The sequence below is a fragment of the Colletotrichum godetiae genome, assembly GCF_030913485.1.
Source record: "Colletotrichum godetiae strain CBS 193.32 chromosome Unknown BDP55scaffold_22, whole genome shotgun sequence".
NCBI classification, from domain to species: Eukaryota; Fungi; Ascomycota; class Sordariomycetes; order Glomerellales; family Glomerellaceae; genus Colletotrichum; species Colletotrichum godetiae.
The window spans coordinates 467,696-478,280 of NW_026851270.1; the positions used below are offsets into that span (position 1 = coordinate 467,696).

General features: G+C 52.2%; 2 protein-coding genes across 2 annotated transcripts; both read left to right on the top strand.

Annotated features, from left to right (window-relative positions):
• The first annotated feature begins 596 nt into the window (after window positions 1-596).
• Window positions 597-4,021, top strand: BDP55DRAFT_161467 (dynamin family protein). The gene is made up of 3 exons (XM_060565681.1): window positions 597-1,097; window positions 1,161-2,418; window positions 2,479-4,021. Exons 1-3 carry the CDS (start codon window positions 908-910, stop codon window positions 3,896-3,898), a joined length of 2,868 nt encoding a protein of 955 aa, XP_060429273.1. The 5' UTR covers window positions 597-907; the 3' UTR covers window positions 3,899-4,021.
• A 4,429-nt stretch (window positions 4,022-8,450) lies between these two features.
• Window positions 8,451-10,468, top strand: BDP55DRAFT_161474 (general substrate transporter). The gene is made up of 4 exons (XM_060565682.1): window positions 8,451-8,945; window positions 9,008-9,120; window positions 9,190-10,010; window positions 10,067-10,468. The coding sequence occupies exons 1-4, from the start codon at window positions 8,540-8,542 to the stop codon at window positions 10,335-10,337; spliced, it is 1,611 nt and encodes a 536-aa protein (XP_060429274.1). The 5' UTR covers window positions 8,451-8,539; the 3' UTR covers window positions 10,338-10,468.
• Window positions 10,469-10,585: the final 117 nt, after the last annotated feature.

Genomic DNA, 10,585 nt, shown 5'->3' on the forward strand with positions numbered 1-10,585 from the left:
TTTACGCGTCGGTACCTGAACGTGTCGAGGACGTGTAAAGCAGGCAGCATACGCGACAATGTGGTGTCTGAAAGGTGAGCAGTGACTTGGTTGACCAGGTGAAGATGCACTCATCTTAGGCGAAATCTAGCAGGCAGCTGTGCATCTGTGACAGCTTGAGAAAGTACCAAGTCGCGTCTCTCTACCTTCGCAGGGGATCGCCGGAGCCAAGCTCCACTGCCAGCCATTCTCTTCGAATGTTGCGCCCCTGAGGTCCCTGACATCCCTGCCAGCTGGGAGACTGACGATGCACCTCGTTCGCTCCAATTCCCAATAATCCACGATAGTAGCTACCTCACCTCAAAAGCGACATGGTGAGATATAACCAGCATCTCGTTGATGGAAATATCGGAAAATGTGTCAAAGTTGTTTCCAAATAATTCGAATAATATACAGATACTTTACATGATTATTATTGCCTTTTGTTGCTCCCAAACTCAACAGTGGGCTGCACCTTCTCATGTCCCTCCTAACACTAATAACCACTTTAATGAGAGCTCCAGGAGAGCGGGACTTGTGGTTGCTCAGGTCACCCAAACGAAGAAAGAGCTCTTAAAGCTTTGAAGCTCCCCATAGCCCCTTCCCTTCACCTGCCTGATATTCAGCTTCAGCTTCAATACCTCACTTTACCTTTTGCTTTACCTCTCACCTCTTCATATTGCTTCTCAATCACTTCTTTCACTCTCGTCCATCTTTCTTGTTGCCTAGAGGTGTGTTGGGTCGTTAATTGACCCTTTGCTGTCTTTGAGGTACCTCCACATCCTCACCTTCCCTATATTCACTTCCACCCTCATCAACCCTCGACCTCGCCTTCAAAAACTTTCCTCCTGCCATTCCTCTCATTCTTTTTCCTCATACCTCACTCAAAATGACGAAGGCAAGAGCGTCGAGAGGCCATACCGTCAAGCCAGAGCCCGGCAATCATCAAAACAATACTTCTCCTACACCTTCTCTCACCAACACCTACAACGGCTCCCCAGAGCACAACAGAAATCAGGCCCGGTCATACCATGCTGGACCTGCGGATGTCAATCAATCATTCTTGAGATCGGACGCCCGTAAGTATTTGCTTCCTTTCTACCCATCTACCTTCCCAATTTTGGTTTCTAACCATCGTGTAGCCACGCCTTCTATCACGGGATTGTTGCCCACTCCTCACGGCGCTTACACTGCCCCTCAAACTGCCCGGACTGCGCTCACGAATCCAACGTTCGACGAGAGCGAACCTGTTCTCCTTCAGGTTAGAAACCGAGATATGGAACCGCCCGTGATCCCCATGCAGAACGATTCGTTTCTCGATGGCTCCTTCCGGGACATAGGCGCCAAAGTAAAGATTTTCAACGATACGCTCGGTGAATTACAGCAACTTGGCGTCTCCCACGATGTCGCTCTCCCCCAGCTCGTTCTCGTTGGAGACCAGTCTGCCGGAAAATCGAGCTTGATGTCTGGCCTTGCCGGTCTCAACCTCCCTCGCAGCGAGGGCGTCTGTACTCGTTGCCCTGTCCACATTCGTGTCTCTCGAAGTGGTCCTCGCGACCGTGGCGGTCCCCAGTGGTCCTGCCGTGTCTCTCTTCAGCAGGATTACGCCTTTCGACCTCCGAACCATTACCTCACAAAGGCCGACGTCACTCCGGAGAACCCGTTCCCGCCTTGGGTGAAGCAAGCGCGAGTGGTCAAAGAGTTCATGACTATTTACGACCAGTCGGACATCGACACTGTCCTGAAGTGGGCCCAAATCGCCATTCTCAACCATGACCAGAACCACGAGTTGTACGTTCCTGGTACAGGCGCCATCACCAAGCAGTGCTTGTTGGACGACGAGGCAGAGAGAACGCTCGCCAAGTTCAGCCCCAACACTGTTGCTCTGGAGATCAAGGGTCCGGACCTGCCTGATCTGTCTTTCTACGACATGCCTGGCATCTTCCGCAATGCGGCACGCGAGGAAGATGAGTACCTTGTTTCAGTGGTCGAGAACCTGGCGCGTGAGTACATTTCCCATTCTGAAGCCCTTATCATCTGGGCTGTGCCAATGAATGTCGACCCTGAGACGTCCTCGACGCTTTCTATCATCCGTGTCCTTCATGCTCAGCAACGGACAATCGGGGTGATGACCAAGGCCGATCTTCTTCCTGAAGGCAATAACAGTCAATGGCTATCGATGCTGCGCGGTGAGGCACACAAGATTGGTCACGAGTTCTTCATAACCTCGAGACCGTCGAATCAGAAGCTCGACGAGCAACAGAGATGGGAGGAGGGATTCTTTCACCAAGATGCAAGTGAACGCTGGCCGGAGGAGTTCCATCCATTCCGCGAGCGATGTGGCGTGGAGAAACTCAAGATTGCTCTCTCCGAGAAGTTGGGCAAGGAATTCGCCAAGAAGTAAGTGTTCTACCCCGGTTGTCTTTCCCTCAGATTTCGACGGGATACTAACGTTTTCAGTCTCCCTTCTATAAAGCATAAGGTTCAGACGAGGCTCAGTGAGATCGAAGCTGAGCTTAGCACCCTTCCCGAGTTGCCCAACAATGTCGAGTTGGAGGTCCGCAAGAGCTTGATGGCATTCTCCTCTACTGTCAAGGAAACTCTTCGCGGCAGGAAGTTTTCCTCTAACTACGGATCACTTTCGGATAGCTTCCGGGACTGCATTCTCCAGATGAAGCCCAAGTTCATTTTGAAGGATAAGTCAGACATTCCTGTTCTTGAAATCTCCGATGACGAGGATGACAACACACCAAATGTCACCCCTTCGAATAGAAAGCGTGGCGGTTACGGCCAACATCAGTCAGCTGCCAAACGACCTCGACCAACACCCAACGGCGGTGGCTCCTTCTCGGCTGCCATCAAGACAGAGGAAAGCGGCTCGGCGCCATCGACGCCCTCTCGCCGAAGACCAGTCCAGCCAATGCCTCTGGCCCCGCCTTTCCAACGATACGCTAATTATGGCGCTGGATTTCGGACACTGGCGCAGATCCGTGAAGACATCAAGGCCAAGACCAAGGCAGGCATGCCTAGTATTGTGCCTGACGAAGTCTATGAAGATCTATGCAAGCAAGCCGTCAAGGCTTGGAACCAGCCCATGGAAACCTTCCTGCAAGAGACTATGAATTGTCTTCAACGAATCGTCGACTACGCCCTTGGCCAGGCTTTTGGCTCCCTAATGAAGCGATTGATCTTCAAGAAGTCTACCAACCTCATGAATGAATTCTTGAGGGAGCGTCGGAGCGAGGCCATGTCTTTTCTTAAGGACATCTTCGACATGGAGACGTTCCAGCTCTTCACAGTCAATCAGAAGGCCTTTGAAGACTATCAACGCTCTGAGAGCCGGGTGCTCACGCGTTACCGCCACGTTATGCGCTGGCAGGCATTCTCGGGAGATTCCTACGAGTTCCATGATTGGGACCAAATGACACCTGAGCAGCGCATGAACGAGGAGCGGAAGCATCACCAGGAGCTTGCGAAGATGGGCCCAGACACCTTTGATAAGGAGCTGAAGGTGGCTGCCTACGTCCGAGGCTACTATATGCTGTCCGCCCTCCGCTTCGCCGACACGGTCTGCCTGTCGGTCACGTCCCGCATGATGCCGAAGATTGTTCAGGATCTCGACTTCTTCCTCGAGAACAACCTCGGTCTCATCGGTGGTCGTGACGAGACTGTGTTTGCACGTCTGATGGAGGAGGATGAAGCGACCGCTCGCAAGAGAGAACAGTTGAAGAACGAGCTGGAAAAGTTCAAGAAGGCGCTTGACTCGATCACCACCAACGAGTTGGAGGGCGCTTTCGGGTCATCTTCGCAGGGAAGAGACGCGTTTGAGGCTTATGACGAGTCTTTCGCCGAGACCATGGATGTTGATGGAGGATGCTGAGCTACCAAGCATACAATGCCGCGGTAATGGTCACAATTGCTGGCCCACAGACTTGCTGAAAGTCTGAGCCGCAAGTCGACTATAACGGCAAGGACTTTGTTGGCCGTTTATGGAAAAGGGTGAAGCCCGGCTGTAAATGTTCGATTATCGCAGTCGGGTCCGACCTTGTGTATGAGAGAGATCGTGTTGCTGATTGCCACAGCTAGGAGTGGCCATTTCGCGTGAGAAATCGGAGTTTCGGATACCTAAGGAAGGTCACAGGATTGTTTATCGCCAGTCGGAAGGCACATTCGCAGAAGATACCAGTATTGCACGTAGTTAGCTAGCTCAGAGAATAGACACAGATATGTGTCATCAGCGTTGGACCGCCCATGATGGGCGAGGAGTCGAGACAATGGCTTGCCAATGGATGGTCCATTCCGTACGGATGACTTTGATATGTTTTGCTGGCAAGGCGATACCAAGCCACCGGAATAACGGTCCAAGGAAGTCTGGAAGAAGGAGAGCAAAGCCGGTATGGGAAGAACGCACGATGATGACGATCGGGCAACAGGGAAGAGTTGCCCGAGGAAGTAGAGGCTAAGGTATAGTACGGATGGGAAGGCGAAAACTCCCTTCCATGTCTTGGCCAGAGCAAGAAGGCCCGAGATGGAGCAGGATGGGTTCTGCTTAATTGACATCTAACGCCGCCAAATGCAAATTCTCTCTTCTTCTCCAACCAACCTCAACTTGTCATATGCATCCCACCACACACCCATGGCCACGACCATCCTCCCGTTGCGTTGGCTCTGTCCGCACCCTCACCGTCGCAGTGCCCCTTTCTTCGTGTTGACAATTTCTAGGGTAAACTCCATGCATCGACTTTAACCGGCGTCGTTGCCCTCCCGTGGACCTGGAACCAATTAAAGAGGCGTCGTCCTTCGCGTCGCCTAGGATTTCGGCCAACCGCTTCACCACCCTCGCTGTCGGCTAAATTGGCCAGGATCTAACCAGAATGTGCAGACTTGGACCGGACTTTCAACATGCAGCCGCTTCTACCACCCACTCCTTTTTGTAAAGAGGGTGCGGCGAGGCAAGACAAGGCAGAAGAAACCCATTTCAATGGTGCAGCAATCGAAGTCGCCGGCTGCCGGGATGCCCAGCCAAAACAACCGCGCATTAGATTCGCAGACACGCGCTAGACTGCTCCAGTCCAGCAGCATACTCCCAGCAACCGTTCAGCCTAGTGCTGTGGACATGAGCCTGGGGTTCCGGGGAGAGTGCCAGTCGCAGTGGGCTTCCCCGGATTTGAAAGCATCGTGCCATGCTTCCCGCTGCCATTGTTGGTGGGTCATGAGACATTGTCTAGCTCCGTTGCCACAACTTGGGACTGACATTCATTCGATGACAGGATGACCTCTTGATACGGATCTGCAAGTTTCCATGGAGCTGGCGAACGAGGCCCGGGCCAGCGCTTTTTGAAAATGACAAGTTACTACCAGCACGAACCTCGCGGAGCCAAGTCAGCAAGCTGCGTAGATCCCGTAACAAAGGTCGTGATCAACTGTAGATTGCTGCCAACTCGATCGTGTCAAGCATCTGGTGTGGCCTGAGCAGCCTCGAGCCAGCAGCGGCGACCGGAAACCAAGTCAAATTTCTATCAAACCGGGCAAACAGACCACAGATCCTCATGTATATGCACCGCCAATCCTACCGATGAATGGAGGCCAAGTGGTGCCGATTTACTTGGTCCAGCGGACAGCCCTTACATGCTCAAAAATGGAGCGCGTCCAAGATGTCGGCGGTGAGTGGTCTGTCCGGGCTGACTCCTGTCTTTTTTCTCAGATCAGTTGACAACTTGACGGCCCTTCCGGTCGCCCAACTCCGACTGCTTGGGTCCAATTTCGGCATGGAGACGAAAGTAACGAGGTTTTGCAACATGACCTTGTGCTCTCCAACGTCCTAGGAGCATCAGAGACCTAGACGAGCTAGTCCCAATGGGTATCAAGTTGGGTTCCTGTCAGATACCGGCCCTGCCTTCCGAGGGGGCGCTTCTTTCAACCACTCAAGCTTCTGGTGGCGTTCCAGCATTTCTCCATAGGAATGCTGGTTGCATGATTACGCCAGAATAGATGGCGCCGGCGCACCGCTCATTGTCTTGGCCTTTTCAACCTTCTCGATTATCGCGAATGAATTATATGAAAACCGTTCATGCATAAGGGGATAGCTACCAAGAATTCACGAGATGATTCTCAAGCGACATACTCTTACTGCAGCCGAGGAAGGACTTTACCGTTCCTCAAGTATACGTTCATTAGCTCCAATTCTGGAACTCAACTCGTATGCGTCCATGTCTCTTGAGCAGGTACCGAGTTGAGCCAGACTCCAGAGGAGATTGAGTCTGTCGGCACTTTGCTCGCTCGCTCTTGATGAGGATCATGGCAGTCCTCTACGAAAAGGGACCAGCGTGAGTCTCATGAGACCACGCTGGGATCTACAAATGCAAACGGAACTTGAGGTATCAAGATCAGGAGATCTAGGTTCTTCAGGGTATTGGATAGATCGCCGCAAGAGCCGATTCTGGAATATCTTACTATTAATCTGAAGCCCTTCAGGTGTCGAGTATGCACATATCCCATCTGCGCCGCAACATAGTCTCATTAGCCCAGCCATCAATCGCTGAACTGCCAACACACCTCATCCGATTCTTCGAAATAGACCATTCAACATCAGTCTTGTGGAGAACCAGCCGCCACAAAATCGTTCAATATTGCCCTGCGCCGATTGAACATCTCCGTTGAGCGAGGGCTGTCACCTGATTCGCTTCGCCAAAGGCATTCTGTGCCTCGAACCCGCATGATGAGTTTAGGCGAGTCCAATCCACGTCTTTCGCCCACCACCATCAGTTCCAACTGCTCATAGCCTGTTTATTACTCACGGAACAAGTCAGGCAACGGGTTGGAGTAGAGCTTCCCAGTCTCCGCACTTCCCCTACACTGACACACCCTCAGCATCTAAACCCATCTCGCCCTGCGATCGGTCTTTGCCTTTGATAGTTATTATGAAGATTTCGGCCAATGATGGAGACATGGCTAATTACATCTGCCTTTTGCCGGCCATTCATCCAGACGGCCCTTTTCGTGAAGCCACATGTCCCGCACCCCAGCCCAGCTTCACACCTGAACCGCATCTCGCCCCGGATGAACAGGGCTCTTCAATCGATTTCTGGTACGCTAGTTCCTCGCACCTCGAGCATGACTTTCTTTAGTTCAAGGGGTTCAAGCTTCCTCTGGTGATAGGAGCTGACTCACGCCATGCATAAGCCAACTTCAGGTAAGGATCGAAGTCCATGGCCATTGTTGCCACCAAATCAGCCACAGGTAATATACTTGAATTCGCAGTACATCGAGCGACCAGACTATGAAGTTCTAAGCATCATAGACTACGGAAGGTCTACACAGAAGAGCATCCTACGGACCCCAGAGATCAGAATCCAAAGGACCTCCAACCGCTTGATAGAAGCTCTCGCTAGCCAGCTGGCGTGCTTCATTGCTGCGGTGACATTACCAGTTTATTGGGATCCAGCTAGTAATTTTTACTTGGTTGGACATTCTAAACCAATTCCAACTGCAGATAAAGCGTAGTCGTAATGATGGGCTATGGGGACTAGCCTCGAGGGATGAACCGGCGGACCGGAGATGCCTAGTACAAGCCGAGGCTTACTGCACTCATTCTCGCGAGAGTACGATCTAGGGGTCCTAATACCAACAGGTCACGGAATGCAACTCCAGAACGTTTCTGGCAAACGGTACATGCACCAACATTGCTTTTTTTAACTTTCTTTTCAGAACAACCCATGGCCCATGGGGAAGCCTTTCCATACCCTGCACGTCGAGTCGGAGTATCACGTAAACGGTACGGAGATGAGTCTTTTGGAAAGACCATTTTGAAAGCCAGAAACAATTGGCTAGCTCGTGTGGCACATGAATGGTGTGTCAAATATCTATCCCCCAATGCAACCAGGCCCGGGCCACGAATCACAAAGCAGCAGACGCTGGAGTCCATGTCGATGCTTGCACCGGTACCAGGTGGTATGTTTCTGTGCCGCACAAAACCATCCCACTGAGGCCTGTCCGGGTCTATGTCGAGCAACCTGAGAGTTGCTTGAGCTTTCCCGAGAGGCCAGGCAGAGATGCGCGACTACGCCCGTTCACATAGTCGAGACTCGAGACGTAGAATCGGTCAAAGTCCATGTCTTTTGGAGAGAGAAGCCACCCACTCCAATCATCCAGCCCATCTTTACCCGCATGCCGCCAATTCGTGCCGTCGCCGCCGCACATCCCTGCTCCTGATGCATCCCCGCCTCCCCCAGACGCTTCCTTCACGGGGGTGGGCACGTCCGAATGGGGTGAGCAGACTAGCTCCGGGGTCAGCAGCCGTGCAGATCAAGAGAACTCCAATGCTTCTACCCTGGCTAAGGTAATCCTGGGGTTAGGAGGTGAGGAAACGCATATAAGTCCTCTACCCTGACCTTCTCATTCACAGACCGTTTCCCTCTTCACCCGCGAGTCGGCCAGTCAACTTCAATACCCTCTCTTATCACTCTCTCTTTAGAAAACCTTTGCCAGTGTTTAAAGAAGTAACCCGTAAAACACCGCCAAGATGGTGAAGAAGGCCGTCATGTCCCGGCAAGTGGCCGACAACGTCGACATCGCCCAGGCCGAGGCCCCGCGATTCGAAAAGGTGTACTGGCTGAGAGAGCCCCATCTTCGCAAGCTCTACTTCTCGACCATATTCCTGATGGTCGCTTCAGCTACCACCGGCTACGACGGTATGCTCGTGAACACCTCTCAGCAGATGCAGCGATGGAAGGACTACTTTGGCGACGGCGTCTCCGACAACAACAAGCTCGGTATCCTCATCAACATGTTCAACATCGGTTCCATTGTTTCGTACTTCATCACACCCTACGTTGCAGACAACTTCGGACGTAAGATTGCCATTGTTAGCGGTTGTTGCTTCATGATTGTCGGCGGCGCCGTCACGGCCTTCTGTAACGGCTGGGGAAGTAAGTCAAGGATCTCTTGCTCTTTCCGAGTAATTGGAACTTGAGGCTAACTGCTATTTCAGTGTACATTGGCGGTCGATTCATCCTGGGTTTCGGCAACTCACTTGCTCAGATGGCTTCTCCTTTGCTGCTGACCGAGATCTGCCACCCTCAGCACCGTGGCCCTGTCACTGCTGTAGGTTTTTCTCCAACCCAACCCCCAATACCATATATAACTGGAGCAGCGACTGACTTGAGTCAACAGATTTACAACTGTCTTTGGAACCTGGGTGCCCTGATCGTCGCCTCCATTGGCTGGGGAACCTCATATGTAAACAACGACTGGTGCTGGCGATCCATCACCTTTATCCAGATTGTCCCCTCCGTCATCCAGCTCATCGGTATCTGGTGGGTCCCCGAGTCTCCGCGTTACCTCATCAACAAGGACCGCTCCGAGGAGGCTCTCGCCGTCTTGGCCAAGCACCATGCTGGCGGCGACTTCAACAATGCCACTGTTCAGTTCGAATTCCGCGAGATGAAGGAGACTATTCTGATGGAGAGGAACGCCGACAAGACGACCAGCTATGTCGACTTCCTCAAGACCAAGGGAAACCGCTGGCGTCTGGCCATTATCATTTCCCTCGGTATCATCTCCCAATACTCTGGTAACGCCCTCTTCTCCAACTACATGGACGCCATCTACGAGGGTGCCGGTATCACCGAGCAAAACCAGAAGCTCGCCATCTCGACCGGAAAGTCCATTCTCGATCTTTCATGCTCCATCGGTGCCGCCTTGACTGTTGACTACTTTGGTCGTCGCCCACTGTTCCTGACTGCCATCAGCGGTATGGTTGTATCGTTTGTCTGCTGGACCATCACCGGTGCCGTTTTCGAGAACTCCAACAGCACGAATCAAGGCTCTGGCTATGCCCAACTCGTCTTTATCTGGATCTTTGGCATCTTTTACGATATTGGTTTCTCCGGTCTGCTCATTGCCTATGGTCTCGAGGTCCTGCCTTTCCATCTCCGTGCCAAGGGCATGATGATTATGAACATTACAGTCCAGGCCATCCTCGCCATTGGAAAGTACGTTTTATCCATTCCCCAGATGCACTCAATGGATCAGCTAACCATACCATCAGCCAAACCAATAAGATCGCATGGGACGAGCTCCCCAATCACTGGAACTTTATGTTGTTCTACACCCTCTGGGACTTCTGCGAACTCGTCTTCGTCTACTTCTTCTACGTCGAGACCAAGGGTCCCACCCTTGAGGAGATATCCAAAATCTTTGACGGTGACGACGCTGTCGCGCACGTCGATCTCACCCAGGTCGAAAAGGAGATTGATGCCAACATTCACGAGGAGGACATCAATACTCGCGCTGCGCACAGCGAGAAGACGGCTGCCTAAATGTTCGACCTCTTGCGGAGTGGCTGACGGGAAATGGAAGAAAAACCAAAAATAATGCGTCGTTTTGTATTGCCATTTGGAAGGATCTAGTAGGGATAGGTGGTGGATGTAATGCGAGCCCGGCATCGGCGGGGCTTAGAATTTGAGGTTGTTCATGATACCAGAGGCAATCGCGACACAAGACACTCATACGTCCCACTACGGATACAAGGTGCCTTGTCGAGCGATGCCTTATCAATTACTCTCGT

Coding starts and splice junctions, on each gene's coding strand:
- BDP55DRAFT_161467 (XM_060565681.1), top strand. CDS start 908: ATGACGAAGGCAAGAGCGTCGAGAGGCCATACCGTCAAGCCAGAGCCC. Junction 1,098..1,160: donor ATTCTTGAGATCGGACGCCC/GTAAGTATTTGC, acceptor ACCATCGTGTAG/CCACGCCTTCTATCACGGGA. Junction 2,419..2,478: donor GGCAAGGAATTCGCCAAGAA/GTAAGTGTTCTA, acceptor TAACGTTTTCAG/TCTCCCTTCTATAAAGCATA.
- BDP55DRAFT_161474 (XM_060565682.1), top strand. CDS start 8,540: ATGGTGAAGAAGGCCGTCATGTCCCGGCAAGTGGCCGACAACGTCGAC. Junction 9,121..9,189: donor ACCGTGGCCCTGTCACTGCT/GTAGGTTTTTCT, acceptor TTGAGTCAACAG/ATTTACAACTGTCTTTGGAA. Junction 10,011..10,066: donor GCCATCCTCGCCATTGGAAA/GTACGTTTTATC, acceptor CCATACCATCAG/CCAAACCAATAAGATCGCAT.